The sequence below is a fragment of the Melospiza georgiana genome, chromosome 7 (genome assembly GCF_028018845.1).
Source record: "Melospiza georgiana isolate bMelGeo1 chromosome 7, bMelGeo1.pri, whole genome shotgun sequence".
Taxonomy (NCBI): domain Eukaryota; kingdom Metazoa; phylum Chordata; class Aves; order Passeriformes; family Passerellidae; genus Melospiza; species Melospiza georgiana.
In genome coordinates this window covers 10,503,362-10,522,552 of record NC_080436.1, presented here as the reverse complement: position 1 = coordinate 10,522,552, position 19,191 = coordinate 10,503,362, and the positions used below count along the sequence as shown (strand labels likewise).

At 40.4% G+C, this 19,191-nt stretch overlaps 1 protein-coding gene across 1 annotated transcript; it reads right to left on the bottom strand.

Annotated features, from left to right (window-relative positions):
- Positions 1-2,206: 2,206 nt before the first annotated feature.
- Positions 2,207-18,836, bottom strand: WDR75 (WD repeat domain 75). The gene is made up of 21 exons (XM_058028379.1): positions 18,751-18,836; positions 18,475-18,604; positions 17,685-17,750; positions 17,019-17,112; positions 16,307-16,431; positions 15,909-15,979; positions 15,252-15,368; positions 14,625-14,713; positions 13,663-13,821; positions 13,321-13,380; positions 13,116-13,231; positions 12,475-12,647; positions 11,536-11,699; positions 9,159-9,342; positions 7,638-7,732; positions 7,163-7,258; positions 6,445-6,614; positions 5,802-5,861; positions 4,602-4,745; positions 4,426-4,517; positions 2,207-2,566 (listed from the first exon to the last, which is right to left on the bottom strand). Exons 1-21 carry the CDS (start codon positions 18,834-18,836, stop codon positions 2,362-2,364), a joined length of 2,496 nt encoding a protein of 831 aa, XP_057884362.1. The 3' UTR covers positions 2,207-2,361.
- Positions 18,837-19,191: the final 355 nt, after the last annotated feature.

Below are 19,191 nucleotides of genomic sequence, written 5' to 3'. Positions count from 1 at the left end.
TAAAGCCTTAAATGTTGCTGACACAGTAACACAACAGCAGGCTTTGAAGCAGCACTTTTGCAACATGTGTACAGATCTCTGCTCAACTCACATTGTTCTTCACAGAGCTGAAGTCTGATGGTATTTAAGAAAAAAATTCAAAACCTTTCAGTGTGCCTTTCCTAGTATGGTGCATATTTTGGAGGAGGGAATTTTTTTTACTCTTTATTTTCCTGCACTTTCTTAATGTTTCTGGGTTTTCAAAACCTATCATTTGTCAGTTAGTGTCTTAGATAATTTTCCCTATTTGTTCTGTTGAAACTTTCAGGGAAAAATCCACTGGGTCCAAGGTTATGAAAAGGTTGTATCAGTTTCAGCTCTGCAGGTAAGAGGGATGGAAATAAAAATTGCTAACATTTGGGGAGCTGTTTTTTTTTTTTTGCTTCAGGTACACACGAGGTTATCTAAAAAGCTGTTATACAAAGGGAGAAAAATGCAAAACCAGAAAATTGGCTGAGTTGTGGTAGGGTGTGTTTTCCTTCTCTGCCTGTGTGATAGAAATAAAACATGAACTTACAGGCAAACTAACTTTGAAAAACCTTTACAGGTCTTAAAATGTTCTTTTTCTGCATACCAAGGCCTAAACAGGAAAATACCTAATTATGAAAAACTTTCCTTTAAAATCCCAGTAATGCTAGTCCTAGTAAATAATCTATGATAGATGAAAATGTGCCTCACCATTTTAAGTAGTGGTAGTCTGAAGAGCTGTGGTACCTGACTTTATTGTATGAGAACATGCAGGAGCCCCTTGCTGCCATGCGACTATGTTAACCCTGGCTGGTTTAGTCTGAAACTGGATCAATTAACTATTTTTCACATTAATGTCTGATTAGAAGGAAATATAGACTGTACAAGGGACTATCATCACTCAAGTTGCATGGCAGACATTCCAAAGTCCTTTACAGAAACTAATGTTTCCTTCTAAAATATCTTCATATCCTCACATTCGTGTTTTGACATCTGTGATAGTGAATTTATAGAATTAAAAGGTAATTTTCTATAACAACTTTTAAACTAGTTTTTGGCTTATTTTTTTCCTGAAGCCAGCATTCAGACCTATTGGTGGAATTGTTTTTAACAGCTCTTTTCAGTGCCTTTGTCTCTATGGCAGTGTTTCCATCTCCCAGGGTTTAAGACTCCCCCCACAGCTTCAGCACGGCAGGTCCAACATCCCAAGTACCTCACTCCTAAATGTACAGGTCACTGTTGTGCCACATCCTGGGTGCTGCCACAACATCCATTCCTCCCTGGCTGCAGCCTGGGCCTGTTTAACCATGTGGCAGCTGCTGATGGACCTGCCAGCACAGCAAGGGAGCAAACACTGCCTTGGTGTTAAAATGGGAGAGGTAAACCTGCTAGGAAAATGATTCTGAGCTGCTTTCCTTGATGCCTAAGGATGAATTTCAGTATTTCTATGCATAGGTGGAAGTGACAGATTTTGTCTGTCGTAGGATAATTTCCCCCCAAAAAGTTAAAAGTGTTGCCACTAACTGCCTCCCACTATATCATGTTAACACAGGAGAGGAAGAAAAGGGTCCTCCACTTTGTTTGAAAGGTAGAGTTGGGAGAACTCAGGTTTCACTGAATGTTGGATTGTTCTTGCTCCAGCATTTTTAATCTGAATAGTTTTAGCAAAATATTGTTTCTTCAGGGCTTTTAGTGACCTGTACCATTTGCATCTGCTTGCCTTCATACTGCAGCACCATGGAGATTGTATTCACACTTGGGCCCTCAAATTCACCACTTCAAACCAATTCTACATTCTGCTACAGTTAAGTGATACCATTAATATCTATATTCTCTAACCAGGCATGTTAAACCACTTCTCATCTGTCCCAACAGCTGGAGAGGAACTTCTGGGGAGGAGACTTGTTACTTACCTGCATACAGCACCAAGAACCAGCCTGACCTCCCTGCCACACCTTGAGCTAAGCTCTGTCACCAACTGAAGGCATTTGCTGCTGCTGCTTTGGCAGCAGTAACTCAGCCCCAGTGGGGAAGATTTTCAGCAGCTGAGCTGTCACTTTGCTAACTGATCACAAGCCAGATAATGAACTCAGTTTTGCTCTTAGCCTTTTAAATACACTTGCAAGGGGGTGGGGAGCCCCCAAGCCAGGTTAAGCATTTTCTAAGGTCACAGAGAATCAGTAATAAACTAAGAGCAGAATCAGCTTTTCAAAACTTTAATCACTCCCCCTTGTTCCGCATTCCTTTGGAAAGAGAAGCTGATAAAATTTTTGGCCAGAGGACCTGAAAAAAATTTAAAAGAATACTTAATCCACAAAGCTTCAACTTGCAGTATAAAAAAAGTAAGATGTCTGTTTAGAAGGCTGATATCCAGCTGTAGTCCATTTTTCTTATTTTTCGTAGCTCCTTTTCCTGGGATTTAGACAGTTTACATGTCATCTCTCCTAACAATTCCATATGGCTTGTATCCTCTTGTTCCATTGCTGCGACATCTTCCTCATCTGAATCATCCTCTGCTTTTTCACTTTCCATTTCTACTTCATCAGCAACTTCTTCAGCACTGGAAGATGGTTGGAAACAACCCAATTAATAGGTACTCTCACATACTACAGTACTATAGAGGAGAAGTAAACAAGATTTTTTTTTTCATTTCAGTCTACCTACTATACTTGTCTTGCAATCTCAATTTCAAGCCATTTTTCAAATAGCTCTCCTCTAAGTAAACTTAAAATAGTTTTTTTTCTTGAAATATAATAGGTAACTGCAGAGCAGGCAGGTCAGCATTATGACAAATGTTACAACATTGCAGTCCTACAGGATCAGAAATGTTGGATATACTGGTAGATGAGACAGTATTCAAGAAGGTCATTCTTCTCTTTCAAATCTGAAAAGGGTCACTTGGTCTTAAAAATACCTGAAGTGTTATTAGGAAAGAAAAAAATTCTTTGGTTGCTTGTTTTTTTGTTCTCTAAACGTAGAGAGATGTTTAAAGTGGCCATTCCCTTCTGAGTTTTAAAAACTAGAGTTTTAAGCCTGTGCTGAAGTAGAAAGTACAATTCCAACAAATTATATGGAACTGTTAAAATTTAAAAAGCATTAATTAATAGTATTAATTCAAGTGTCTGTTGTATAAATAGTCCAGATCTATTAAGAGTGAACTGCATGGCAAAACAAACAGTACTGCTCTTCTAAAAACCCTCTGTTCTAACAAACTATCCATCACTCACAAAATGTAAATGGAGAAGCACACAGTAATATCATATTACCAAGGAAAATAGAAGCATTTAATGCTAATAATATATCCAACTGTATAATATATACAGTGATAAATTGTGATCAATCTTCAAGGGCCCAATGCTTACAATTACATGTATCTTTAAATGCACAGCCACAGCAGTCACTGCTGTCAAAGTACAAGCTGTGCAAGTGCAAATATTTACACAGGTCACTGAACTCTCACATTCTTCAGGACTGAAACTAGATGCAAGTTCCCATGTATTAGATTTCTGCCACTGTTCTGTGGCTGTTTAGTTGTGCTGTGCAGTCAGAGATCCTGCAGCAGTGGCAGCACAAGGTGGCAGAAGCCAGGACACAGAACAGGCTGCAGGGCAGAACCCAGGGCACTCAGGGGCTGTGATTGTTCCTGGGTGAGCCCTGGCCCTGTGAACCACCCACTCACCCATCTGGCAAATCCACACCAACACCAGACTGCAAGGACAGGCTTTCATCCCCAGCCTGGCAGAGTCTAATGAAGCATTTTAAAGAACACATGGCACAAAAATGCAATCACTGAACTGGCTTCAGAGTAAGTGACAAGATATTAATCCTAATACAAGAGCACTGTCATAATCCCTGTGCCTGCATTCCTTTGATCCCAAAGGAGAAAGCCACAATTTTAAGTACCTATCTAACTACTCTATTAAACTGGCATTAATGCACTGTAAGCCAAACTTAGATGTGCTTACAGTATAACCTTTTATTCTGTAGCTTAATTAGAAGTGACATTTGAGTTCTAAACCAATTCTTAAGATCAAGCTTCTAACTTACTGGTGTAGCTAGAAACTGAAACCAAGAATTATGCAGCAAGTCATAGGAATTTCAAATAAAGTTGAGAATCTAATATTGAACCAAAAATAGCACTAAAAAGCCATTAAATCCCTGGAATAAAGTTAAATTCATAGAGAACATTTGAATGTAAAAGGCAGTGTTTTGCATATAAGCACATTAGGCAAAACCCAGCAAAAGTAACAGCAACAAAAGAGCCAATATACTAAATAGCCAGACCATTACCACACTGAAGTATTCTACTAAATTACTGAATAGATAAAGTGCTGGAAAACTGCTTTCACACTTCAAACAAAGACTGACATGATTTAAAGTAACTTTGATAACTAAGGAGAGTTCTTGAACTTTTCTTACCTTTTGTTCTCTTTGGAGATGAGCAATGAATTAATAAATATAGTGCAGAGGAAGGAAGCAGATGGCAAAACGTGTGCTGGAGTGTGCAAAAGCTGCAAAGATAAAACAAAAGCTTTATGAATGGCTTTGTTTGTCATGATTTTGCTTGTAATTACTTTTATTGTAATTGCTCCTACCTCTTTGACAGCAGGTGAAGCTTGCTCCTGCTTATTATGAACAACTGGTTTTCCAAGGTCTGTATCCTCCTGTGCTTGCTGACGTCTGTGCTTTCCCAGCAGCACACTAAATGGTGTCACTGGAAGACTTTCTTCTACTGCCAGCTTGAAAAAATGTAAGTAGAATTTTAGTGTCACAAATCTAAGTTCTTTCTCCTTTTAAGTTACCAAATAAATAGAATAAACCCAAGTGAAAAAAGCCTACACTCAAACTTAACTCAAATGAGCTATGTGGTTCTTTGTACTCATTCTCTGTGAGGTGTCTGGAGAGAATCCTGCACAGAGGGTTACAAAACTCTCCAGAATCTGGCCCCAAGAACACTGGATTTTAGTTTGCTGGTGTACCTATTAACTTCCAAGTATGGAAGGTGGTGCATGTGCCAGAAAACCAAAGGATGGGTTTTCTGATTTCATAGAACCAAAAGATCATTTATACTCCAGCATCATGTGCAGAGAGATACAATTATACAATGGGAAGCAAAACATGGCACCTTGACTTTTGGCATTTTCCTGCATCAATATACATTTATCTGAACACCAGATTATTTTCCCACTCTCCAAAGAAACTGATTGTTTATGCCCACAGTCCCACAGCATTTTGTATTAGAAAGATACTAACTTCTACTTTGATCTAGTTTATCTGACCAACCAAATCAATCAAATGCTGCTGTTACAGTTTTAACTTCTTCAAAATGAATTAAAAAAAAATCCAATTTCCCAGACTACTTCTCCACAGAAATACATATTAGAATGCAATTCTGGAACTCCTTCTCACAGGCAAATCACAATTGACTGATAACTGGTCATCCCTATAGTTCAGACCACACTCAAGGTTCCAAGTGTTACAGAAACCAAGATAAGGAAAGAGCTTACTCAAACATTTTGCTTCATTTGTGTAACCTGAATCTTTTAGAAAATTATTATTTTTTCCCCCAGGGGAAATGGAGTAGCTCACTGGTACTTAAAAAAAATTTTGCAAACAGCACTTCTTGTGAAAAAATAAGCAAATACAGATTACTGCCCCTTCAGCTAAGTGCCTGTGACTCCAGGTAAGGATCTGGTGAGCATTTTCATGACAAAAGGGAATTTCAATATGACAAAATAACCATCAGAATTTTGAATTGCCCTGCCCATCTCAGTCAGAAATTCTATGAGAGGTACCTGTTTGCTTGATGGTGTGAGCCTTTCTTCCAGAGACTTTGTGCTAAGTGTCATCAGCTCCTAAAATACAGAAGGATGTAGCAGAGTTATCATATGTGAAACTGCTTTCTATATTTATATAACTTGCCTACAGAAGCTTCCAATTGGCCCAAAAGTTTTATCAGTCAAGTGGAAGAGGAAAACCATCTCTTCATCTTTATTTTGTAAAGAAACTGAAGAGAAGCAAGAATGGCCCTAAAGGTTCTATGGGCTTTTTGGGAAAACAAACAAAAACCCCACACCCCCATCCAGAAATGACAAGGAAACTGAATATCACATGGAACATGTGAATAATCAGCAATAATCCATACAGCTTCTAGGTGCTTGTTTAAGTTAAACAGCACAGGCAATGCTCCCATGTTATCTAGTCTCTTGTATCAATGAAGCAGCATAAAACTATTCACAGGAATAGTAGAAAACCATTAAATAATTTTGATCTTAGGCTGTTTTGGCAGTTAAAAGCTTTCAGCAAAGCACAGCTTACAATGACATGAAAACAAAAAAGGAACTTCTGTGCTCATAAGCAGAACTCTGAATTCCCATCAATCCATTTTAAAGAAAACAGTTTTTCCCCAGGAACCACCTACCAATTACTATTCCTTACTTGTGTATCTGTAAGAAAAAACAGCTGGGATTTTCTGAGCCAAAGGTATTTTTCTGAGCTAATCATTTCAGGTTCATCTCTGGGAACGAAGGCAGCAAGCAGGATCTTTTCTTTACAAAGATTTCTCTGGATGTAGACTGGCCATGGCTCACTTGGTTTAAACACAAACACTGCAAAACCAAAAATATCTTCTTTTTAAATCAGTAAATTCTTATGCTCCTGGCTAGCTGTCAAAGCCCTGCATATCACAGCCAGGAAAGGTGGACAGGATTGCCTCCAAGCACCACTTCACAGGAATATAACTGGCTAACTTTAGTCAATAATAGAAGGGACCTTTCACAATACTCCAGTCCAGAGAACACACTTGGAAATTAACATTTCTGTAGGAAATCTTAATTTATTGTCAGAGCTCTAAAATGTAGCTGCATAGTTCTGCATTTACAAGAGAGGGTCAAAAACATTTGAGACCCTCATCCAGAAAGTGTGGTTAATCCTGAGATATATCCTGTACCTGAAAGTACCAGCTGGAAGAAAAGGTAACACACTTTATCTGAATGCTGCTGTCAGATATGGCTCAGTTCCCACAGGTGCAAGCACCCACTGAAGTCCCTCTCCAGCTCTCATGGTCTGAGTTCTAAGAAAACCTTTTCTAGGAATTGTGCTTCCCCAGTTTTAAATTCTGCTGATCCTGACTAGTGAAAGAAGGCTTTGTACTTACAGCTGGACTCTTTGGAGAGCCATGAGACTGCAGCAATGTGTTCAGAAAGGGGATCAGGTTGCAGAACCACGACGTTGAGGTGGGCACTCCACTCCACTGAAAAGCAAGCACAGCAAGAGGCAGAGGTGAAAAGGAGCCAAACAAAAGGTCAAACAAACACCACACAGAGCCTTAGCTGCTGGAAGAGGCAGCTCCACTCATTCCCTGGTGAATAAAAACACACAAATGCTACCAACTCCTACACAAGTGTAAGAAATTACTATTACTGGGTTATCGTTCACCTAACCCAAGATCTATTTCTGCACACACAAAGCACATGCACATGGACAGGATATTCTCCTAAGTATGAAAATAATCTCATTTCCACAGAGCATTTTGTAGTGTGTTAAATCTGGAACTGAACTAGAATGATTTCAAGGTTTCACAGTAATTTCAAGCAATAAATTACTCTAGCACACGTTCAAGCTGATCTTACATGCACAAGTGAGCAGGTTCCAGCAACACAGAAAGCCATAATCAGTGGCACCAATAAGGTACTTGGAACATGTTAGTCTCCCAAAGCAGATGTTCCTACAGAAGTAAAAAGTCAAAACAAATTAGTCACCTTCAGAGTTCATCTTTGTTTTTCTATGTAGCAATTACTCACAAGTCACAAAAAACATTTAGTTATGATTTAGTTTTGGTATCTAAATCCAAAGCTTGGTTTTTGCATTCACCTCAAGTGGCATGAAACTCCACACACAACTATCAGATAAATCTGATAATTTAAAGTGTGCATAAATATGTAAGGATTACATGTTTCTACAGCGTTCCAATATAAAGGAGGAATTTAAAACTCTAAAACAAATTACAAACCCATACATAATTTTAAGTATTCACACTGGGATTGAAAAATAATTTAATATTTAAAGAAGCCCTACTATTGTTTAGGAACTAGAATGAGTGAAGTAGTTTGAAAAGGGTTATTAGAACTCCAGTTGAAGACAGCATGTGATTTAATTTCTCAGTCTCTTGTTTGAGAATAACAGAACAGCCTTAGGACTTGTAATGATAAAAGATTTTTAAAAAAGCTAATAAGGGACAGAATTTGTGTATTAAAGCAAAGCCCTTTGACATTATGCAAATAATACAGCAATTCATTAATTAGAAATGACATTTGAGTTCCAGAGTAATTTATTTCCTTTTAATATAACAAATAGTAAAGGTTATAAGAGGAGGCAGCTGGCCTGGGAAAAACTTGGCACTGCACCAAGCTGGTGGCTCACATGCCTCCCACAATTTTCCTCCACAGCAGTTTCAGAATAACATTTCTCAATTTCTAATCTTAGAGGACCAACACAAAACAGATTTCATCACACAAAAGAAAAGGTTAAAAATATACACACAGCACATGGAAGGGAGAAACCTCTGTATGCTGCCATGACTCTTTGTGCCAAGAGTCTTTAAAATATTGTGACCATACAATGTTGATGTCTTTTATCATGACAGCTTACAATGGAGCATTGCTGGGATAGTCTGCCAGGAAAACATGGATTTTTGAACAGAGGTTACAGAGGATGAAGATATTTATTTTATAGTACAGGCAATATCAATAAACCATAAAGGCATGATGAACTAATTTCCATTTGCATGCATGCATACACAAATTATGAACCAACTGTCTGCATTTACATTTGTCCAGGACTTTGATTCACCCCTGGATTAATGGGGGAAAAGAGAAGGGCTATCAACACACTACTTGTGTGCTCCATGATACAGATTTAAGGATGAGAGGTACAAGAGACATAAACAAGAAGGAAGTGCAATGTTCAATCTTATTTTTAACCAACACCTAAAAGCCATTTTAATATTTTCTATATATGAATTTAAGACTGATAAATTCAATGTTTATGTGTATATGTTTATGAACATATACAAGGTCTTGGACTGCTATGAATTGATTCCTTCTTTTCTCAAGAGTTCAAATGAGACACAAAAGAGCAGATGAAAAATGTACCTTATATTTCCAGGTGGATGGCAAAATGTACACTTAAGATCCCAAGTAAGTGAATCCCATACAGTGACAGTTTCTTCAAAGCTAACAGCCAGCAAAGAGCCATCTTCTGAGAAGCAGCAGTTTGTAGCTTGGTAGTTGTGGTAGCTGCCCACAAAGTCACAGCTCCAGCTCACACTCTGGTGTGCTGCATTGAATGAACAAGCCAGTTAATTCAAGTCCATACATGAAGAAAGAAGAAGTCAATTATTACTGCAGAACAGGCTCAAGGCAAAACAGTTTTCTTTCACAATTTTTGAAGAGTACAAAGAATCTGTCCTGCTCTAATATAAGAAACAGCTGGTAGGGTTTTCATTTGTCCTCAGTTTTGCATTGGAACAGAGAACCTTGAGACTGACATGGTACAATATTCATGCTTAGTTTGCCAACTCCATTAACTGTGCTCTCACAGAGGCAGAGCTTAGGTAAAATGATACCCAAGTAGTTTCAACAATTATTTTTCTGGAAAAATTGTTCTGTCATAACTCTAGCAAGAACACAGGAGCATCACTCAAAATCTGAACACAGCTCGCATTTGAGTCCAACAAAGCTCATGGTTCATTTACAGAGGATTTGAGGATCATCAAGTGACCCACCAGCATGCTTCCTTCTGCTGGTTCACCTGCCACTGCATTCTGTTTGGACACCTTTCCCACTGTTGATAGTTACCAGAAAATAAACTGGAGCAAAGTGATGTACTTACCACATTAACATACATTTCCCAGTATAAAATAATTCCTACAGCATGCTTTTCAAATATTTGAGTAGGATGAGGAAAAAAAAGGGAAAATCACCCTATGCTTAGCTACCCTTTATATAATGGCTACAAGTTGATGATTAAAAGACCTGCCTGTAAAAAAAAAAAAAAGCCAGAAACGATTGAGCACTTCCAACTGCATGGCACCATCTAGGGGCCCAGCAAGAGACCTGCTGCAATGAACACATACCAGGGTGAACTCAACTGAGGAGCTCTTTGCTAAACTAGTATTTGCTGCAGAAAAGCTGCAGCATGTCAAGTTTTCTCCCTGAGCATTCCTACTCTGCCCCACTGGGCAAATACACCACAGCAGCCACCACTAATTGGTACTTTCACATATGCCAAGAAACAGAACCCTGCAGTCACCTCAAATACAAACACCCTGATGAGGCCAGTCAGCAGAGACAAAACTATTTTGTGGAAGGAAAAAAAATATTTTCATCCCCAACTGACACTATACTCAAGATCAAAGTATCTGCTCATTAAGTTATGATTTAGCCTCAGAATAATTTATGAAAAAAGGCAAAACCAAACACTCTTTCAGATACCACTGGGGAGATTACTACTAATACAGTAAATTACACAAGCTTTGTCTTTCTTCTCATCCCTTTGTCTTTATCCCTCAGCCACAGCTGAGGGATAAAGAGCTTGGAAAGAGAAAGTCTGGCAAAGTCTGCCAAATGGAAACCCTAGCAGCTCTAAAGTACTTTTGAACATGTTCTCACCTGCCCATGAAAAGACAAACAGATTACTAAACTGCAAGCAGTTCAGCAACACCACTATCACAGCTACTTAGGAACATGAAATGACAAGACAGCCAAGTGGCAGGAAAATGCCACCTCGCTGAAGTGTCCCTGACACTGTAAAAACACTGAAGTAAAAGGACATTAATATGTTGGAAATCTTTTGTATTTCATGTCCAAAGGCATAGAGAGCAATCAATAAACATACACAGATGGTGTGTTTGAAAGACGTGAACATCAGCATGGCTTTCAAGACGTTAAGTTTGGTTATTAAAAATATCTCAGAAATACCTAAATACCCATTCTATGATAATCAAGTACCTAATGGAAATGAAGGATGTTCAAAAAATGAACTCTGAAGTGGTGGATATGTCAAATTGCAGAAGTGCTATTTTACACTTCCTCAGCTGAAACACAGTAACACATTTCTGTATCCTGCTCCTTTGATCAGGAGTCTCAAAGGAAAAGTCAACCCAGAGGACTGACAGAAATCCATTCTCTCAGCATGGAAAAATCACTACCACAAATAGTTCTTTAACCAATGAACATAGGCTGCCACTCCCTTCTGCAGCAGCTTGCCAAGGTCTTTGGTTATATCAGGAAACTCCAGACCAAACTAATATTGTAGAACTATGGCAGAAGTCCATCACAGGATGCTCAGGAGAACACAATACTTCATGCAGCAGCAGAAGCAGATCAATGCAGGGGACTAAGCAAATAAAAGCAGGGTCTTGATTTCTAGAGCATGACTTCAAATGGCAACATAGGTAATTTCCAGCTCAGGTTATTCTTACAGTTCTAGGTTACAAGATGAAATAAGTTACTTTTTGGCCACACTTACCTTCTGGATCAGAGTCTTCTACCATCACCCAGACTTTAAACACACAGTCTCTGCCAGTTGTTACCAGGATGAGAGAGTCATCTCCCAGTTCATCCATGTCACGAAAGCACATGTCTGTGATGTGGTTGTCATGGGGTGTGTTTATTCTGGTGTTCAGTGCAAAGCTATAGGAAAAGAAAGCAAAACCTTGCCATTCTATTTCATTTGGAACCTGGGGAAGAATTCAGTTCAAGCTGATTCTGGAATGGGCAGGGAGAAGAGCAATCAAAGGAATTTGTAATTAAGACTGCTAAATGCTATTGTATTAAAGATCAGGTTTCCCTAATGGCTTCCATACAGTAGCCCAGCACGAAAAAATATCAGTAGGCAAGCATCTCTCAAATACTCAGCCTGAACCTGGGCAGTCTTTCCAGTACTTAGAAAATCAGTCACATGGTTTATCTGTGTAGTAGCTTTCTTTTACCTTGTTTCTTTAAGAAAATAATTTGTAGTCAAAATGCAATTTTTTAAATTAGAAAATTAAGGAAAGGCTATTAACCAGGAAAGGAAAATTAGGAAAAGGCTATTAATGCATATGTTAGCTAAAGATAAAAACCAACAATAAAGTTATCATCTTCTGAATCTTCTGGAGAAGGACTAATCAACTAATGATGGATTACACAGAGGTGGGGAAACTGTATGAGCTACAGAATCATTCTGTCAGGTCCATGATTCTTCACACCAAGAAAATATGTGAATTGAAGTCCCATGGTTACAATAGTCTCTAATTACTGTAAGTAAAATAAATCCAGAGCAATTATTTCGTGTGTGTATTCAGTGCAACACTGTGCTCTGTTGCAGATGCTGTAGTGTGCATAGTAACTTCCCAGATCTTTGCAAGGCAACATCTGTGCAGAGATTTGTGTGACTGGCAGCTGGAAGGCCAGCTGTTACCATTACCTCTGTGTTTCTTCACTGTAGAACCACAGCTTCAGCTGTAGCTCGGGGTCAGCCACTTCCTCGCTCTCCTCCACCGTGGCCAGCCAGGTGCCCCGAGCGCTGAACGCCACCTTCACCAGGTCCGACTGCTTCAGGCCCGCCTGGTGGATGTACTGCCGCTGCACGATGTCCAGCTGCAAAGCAAGCCCACAGGGGAGTTAAATGCAGGTGCAGCTGGAAGAGGTACCATGAAACCACAGAGGAAGGATGTTCTGAGGGCTCCAGTTAGACTTGAATGGGCAGTGGCATGAAGAAGTACACCAACGTGTGGGGAAAGCTGAATTAGAGCGTGTGCATTCCACAGCGATGCAAAGTGTAGGAAAGAATGAAAAATAATTTGAAGGTGTTTCACCTACAAATTTTTGACATTTAACAGGATAGCACACTGTTTTAAAGTACTTTTTTCAGCACCAATATTTAGATTTGCTCATCACGTGAAGTCGCTTATAAAGCCAAGAACATGTCAGCTTGGAATCCAGCCTTGTGGGATAGCTGCAAGATTTTTTTTCCCATTTGCCATATTAAGCCTTCAAATAAATCCTGATGCACAAGTTACTTGACTGAGTAAGTTAAAAGTTTTGGTACAAGCCCATCCAACTTACACTGAACAATTGTTGGTCACTCTGGAGGGAATAGAACTGCAAGTGGCCTGGCTCTCCATTCAGGACCAAAGCTTTGGTTCTAGGATCAACCACTAGGCCAGTCTTGACATCCCTACCTGGAAACAAAATTCAGGTGACAAATGACCAAAGATGTCAAGTGACACATTCCACACTCTAAGCAGAAGAGAAATTTTACTGCACTTACTTTTGATTAGCCCTTGAATACTTCTGGAAAACCTTAGGTTGCTGTTGATTATTGAAATTCCTGAAAGAGAAAGCAAGGCACACATTTCATGGTGGGAAAGAACTGTAACCTTCTGTACTGCAAATGTATCTTTTCCCAGTTTATGACACCAAAGTGGAAAGCCAAGTTACAGCAGTCACCAAGCAAATTCACAGAACTGATCAAAGAGCAAAAGAAACTGTTTCTTCAGATCATTAATGAAATTTTATGCAGTTCTTAATTAATTCATGCAAAATCAACAAAATAAAGCTCATACAGATTTGCATTTCCACTGAAGTGATGCTAGGATGTGTTTTGGCTTACTGTTGTCTGTGTGCAGGGTGCAGCAGAGAACGCCGTCAGAGGACATGGAGATGCACTCGATGGGAGACCCCAAACGAGGCAGGAAATCCTTCTGGCATGAAGATTCATTGTGCCACTGGACTAGAACAGATTCAACTCCACCACTCAGCAACCTGGTTCCTTTTCCAGTAACAAAATACAGTTAAAAGGTTTTGCTTAAAAAGAAATGAAATCAGCAGCCTGTGTCTTTACAATGACAGACAGACATGAATTTCTCAAAACTTTTTAAACTGTCAGAAGTAAACGACAATACCAAGCCTGGGTAATATACACAGACATGCTTCTCATTATTTCCTGTTAAACTGCTAGAGAAACTTGAATAGGAACTTGGTCTATGGTGAAATTTCAGCAATGCTTTGGGAGTAGTACATCCCATCACTTTCTGAATCAGCTGGATATTTGTGTTAGGATATGGCTAAATTGTTCTCCTTCTGTGAAAAGTACTCTGCAGTAAGAAATACCTTAAGAAGAATAGTTCATATCATACAATTCAAACAGAAGTGTATTATTTCTGACAGCAGGTTTGAGCTCAGACAAGACTGACTTGTTTTATTTGGATGCAAGAACTCATCAGTACTACTATTAATAAAACAGAAGGGGAGGAAGAGTGGAGGTGAGGGAGAAAAGGTGAGATAAGGGGTTAGATTTTTCCTTCTACAACAAGAGAAAGGTATTTGACATTATAAATGCCAATCAAAATGCATATAGAAAATAACTCCTTTAGTTTTTATTTCAGATCCTTCCTGGCTACACTTAAAATTCTAGAAATTAACTTGTTAGTAAGTGTACAAACTTGGAGCTACTACAGATTCTTCCTTGTCTGCTGCAACACTTCAAATTTGAGGTTTTGTTTGTTTGATGGAGATTTTTGGGTAGGGTTTTTCTTATTGCTTTGTTTTGGTTTTCATTTTTCTTTTACTCACCCTCCAAAGAATAAGCCAGATCCATGACAGTATCATGATGCCAGTGCAGTGCTGAATATGTGTATCCTTTCTTGTGGTGGAAATTCCTCCTGTGTGGAGAGGAACAAAACATTTGTTTACTCACAACATCAACAATATAGTAAACCAAAGGAAATACTGAACTGAATCAATTATATCATCCTGTCCTCTAACTTCTAGACTGGTTTATCCTATGCTCAAGTGATGCAGAAGGAGGGAAGGAACCACACTACACGTTTTCAGAAACTTCCTGGTGCACACCTCATATCTTGGACATACCGAGCAACTCAGTCCTGAAAGCAACTTAACCACATAGTGTTTCTAATCATGTATTCCACTGATGTGCTCTCCTTAGATGTGCCCATAAAGAGTTATTTCAGCTGTTCTCACATTACCTTTTACGCCTAAGTTTGGATTTAACAGAGCATAACTTAACATAAGCATTTTTCCCACTTGACATATAGACTGTCAGCACTGCAGGTTCATTGCTCATTCTGACTTCTGAAAATGGCAATGCTAAGGATAAATCAGACTGTTTTGCTCAGGTTTGACTTAATTCCTACAGTCAGAGGAGCTCGTGGGATGCACAGTTAACCAAGCTCCACATACCAGAGGCGAATCTTTCCATCAGCATGGCCAGTTGCAATGCAATCCTCTGTAGGATGGCACACGACACAACTGAAGCGATTGTCTCCTCCTTTTGTCTTCACTGTACTTAAAGAAAACCTTCAAAAGTTAAAAAAAGAACTTTAATTTTAAGAGTTGGGTTGGTTTTTCTGAAACAAATCTTCAAAAGGATCAGCTAGTGAACGTAAAAAATAATTCTGATTAGCAAAATTAAACATTTTAAAGTTGTTATGTTTACATGCACTCTCAAAAAATAGTGACAGAGTTATTTTCCTCTTGATTTCCTTAATTCTTCACCTTCAATCAAGGTGAAAGAGTTTTTGCTTCTGTCTTTCTCTCCCTCTCCTTTTCTCCTGCTTCCCTCCCACTGCCTGGGCCCTGCCCAAACTATGTCACTTGTTTCAGGTCAGCATCAACCTACATATTTAACTGAAAAAATACATTCCTGAGCTGCAAAGGAAAGGTACCACTGCCACTGATGTGCTCACTGTTCACTTCTATAGGAAGCTTCTCATATAGTGACTACATCCCCTCCAGCAGAAAACCAAATGAGACCATGTGTGCACACATCATGAGTTAAGAACCATTTAGGATATATCAGACTGAATCAATACCTGATATTTTCATTCTTATTCTTACCTGTTCAACAATTTCCGTTTAAAAAAATAAACTTGGAGATTCACATCCTTCACTGACACCACATATGAATCCTGTAAAAGTAAAGCCATTTTAGACATATAGATTATGTTTACACACAAGAAAAAAATAAAGTACATTTCACTACAAAATACTTTACTCTGGAGACAATATATAAGCTGATGTTGAGTAAATACTTTGCCATTTCAAGTGTCAAAGTTTCTTTTTTGCTTTTGTAATATTAAAAAAGTATAGTTCTTACACTGATTAATTTAATTCTAGTTTTGTTTCAGTAGTGCTGTACTTTGCATAAAGGCATAAACAGTATAGATATCATTTGAGAGGAAAAAAACCCAACCAACCAATACCCAGAGAAGAAAAAAACCCAGAGGTGAACATACTTCTCTTCCAAATGCGATTTGCTTTGATGATTCACCCACATCATCCAGAACCACTGAGAGCTCCTTGCCTTCCAGATCCTGGCCTGCTCCTTTTGTCAGCTCAACTGAGACCAGCTGGAATGTATCTGACCAAAGAAAAAAATCTGCCTGAAACCAACAGTAGTACTGAAGAACAAGGACCAGGCAGTGGGTGTCACTGCAAGTGTAAGCAGGAGAATCCAAGGGAAGCTGCACAGTATTTGCTCTTGCTCTGAAGCAGCAATATATTATAGTACACAGTGAGGCCAAGCTGTATTTATTGAAGACAAAATCCCATAAAAATACCTAGGCATGCTGTGAATAGGACAAGTCTGTTTATGGTAATACTGCCTAAGGTGGGAGAATAATCCCCAGCACTCATACCCAACTTCAGTAGTATAACCTGAACCTTGGTGAGCACTGCTCAAAGATGAACTGCATCTGTGAGACCACAGCCATGCAGTACATGCTTCAAAAGCAAAGACAAGCACTCTTCTAGACAAATATTGGAATGACAGATGTCACAGAATGAGAATGAAAGAGGTACAAACTGCAGTACTAGACATCTGCCACAGGATTTAAAAAATATTTCACAATTAATGAAAGCCCATTCTAGAAGCACACTGCTCACTGCTGGGACAGTAGCACAGACACAGAATGACAGATGACATGGATGATGCTGCCTGTACTGTACCTCGTTCACCCTTCTTTGGAATGACAACAAACACCGAGTCTTCAGCACTGGCAAGCACGTACAGTGCCAGAAGTTTGGATCCTACAGTGAAAGTCTGAAGGAAAAAAAAAGAGAAGGAAATCAACAATTACTACATTTGTGTGTATGTCTTTAAAATAAGGAAATTATGTCTTACAGAAAGGTTCATGTACTAATTAAAATTTTCAATTCTAAGACAAATATATCTTTATTCTATCAAGGACTGATACAAATGTTAAAACAAAACTTAGGAAATATGAGACATCAGATTTACTGAAAAGCCTCAGGACAACTTATCCCTAACCCAAAGCAGAAGGCATACCCAGAAGTGGCTATTTAGCAGAAAATATGAGCAAGAGTAAGCAGCCCACATTTTCAAGCCATTGGACCAATTCCTATGGGTGTATCCCAAACTGCAGAACAATTCCCAGAGCTACCCTGGACTCAAAACTGCAGCAGGTAGCAAGGTCAGTACGTCAGTACATCTCCCACCTTCTTCCCCAAAGGATCTGCATCATTATCATCATCACACATTCTTTTACTGGCATGATTAAATGGGTTTTAGGTTGTGTTCATAGTAGAACAACCCATCTCAGACTGATTTGTGCCCATTTTTTAAATGCTCTTAACAGGAATAACTCAACATACTTTAATGGGAATGCCATCCATGAAGTCCCACAGCTTAATGGTGCCATCGAGAGAGGAAGAATAGAGCTGAAGGAAAAAAAACCAAACCAACTATATAAGTAATATCAATACATCAAAGCCAGATTCTACTTAAGATCACAACCAGGTAACTGAATAATAAAAAATACATGACACAGACCAGCCCTGTGCTGACGTCAAATGAAGTGCAAACACAACATCATTACTCTAGTTCAAAATGTACATTGTCACAAAGAGTGAATGCAGATACCCACCATGTGAACATCCAATTTTAAAAAGCTAATACGTAGATCAGTCCCTCTTGGTAAATAAGTCTGGTTTATATCGAGACACCAAAAAAAGCCCAGGCAAACTAGGAGCAGGGAAGGCAAGCTGGGGGCAGAGGGAGCCACTGGGCAAGTTAAAGGGATTTAGTCACATCTGCATCACTACCAGCAGATACAGATGGGTGAACACCAACCAGAGTATTTCTGATCTTCTCACATGCCTCTTTTACTCTTTCAATCAATTTCAACCGGAAACTTTGCCGTATTTCCGTTTTGTTGTCATTCCATTCAAGGAGTGCAATCCACATGACATTTCACGTTTGTGTTTGTAGGAAACTGACATAGCTCTACCGTTCTTGTCAAAATTCAGCGAAACATCCGCTCGACGATGCCATAATCACTCCCAGCCCCTTCCCGAACCCCAGCCAGCCCCGGGACAGCCCCCGCGGGGGCACACAAGGGTCAGGAGCAGCCCGGCCACCCCAGCCGGACCTCCCCCCGCAAACCTGCATGTGGTTGTGTGGGTTGAGCTGGATGCCGGTCACCAGGTCGGCATGGCCGCACAGGAGCCCCAGGGTCTCCTCGGTGTTCACGCTGTGCACCTTCACGAAGTCCCCCGAGGCGTACAGCAGGTACCTGCGGGAGGAAACGCCGTTACCCCGGCCCAAGGGGCCCGGGCACCCCGAGCAGCCGCAGGCCGCGGGGACACCGGCAGGCACAGCCCCGCCCGGAGCTCAGGAGCCCCCCCGATCGAGACAACCCCGGCCCCCCGTGGCACTTGCTTGGAGTCGGCGGAGAACACGGCCCTGGCGCCGCGCTGGCCGCCGCCGCCGCAGCGCACCACGCGGAGCGCGCCCGGCGACACCATCTTGTCCCGCCGCCACCCGCGCGCCGGCCCCGCCCCGCCGCGCGCTGATTGGCCTCGCCGCCGCCGCGTGCTGCGGGCGGGCTGCACGCGCGCCCCCTCACGGAGACTCCGGGGCGGCGCAGGAGGAGAACGGCCCCAAAGCCACCTCATCCATCACCCGGAGCGTGGCACCCAGCATCCAGGCTCTCCCTAAACACCTCCAGGAGCTGCCACCTCCCCGGGCAGCTCCTTCCAAACACTTTCTCTGAAGAAATTCTTATTAATGTCCCATCTGAACCTCCGCTGGCACAGCTTGAGACTGTGTCCTCCCGCCGGTTACCTGGGAACAGAGCCCGCCCCTCACCTGGCCTCAGGT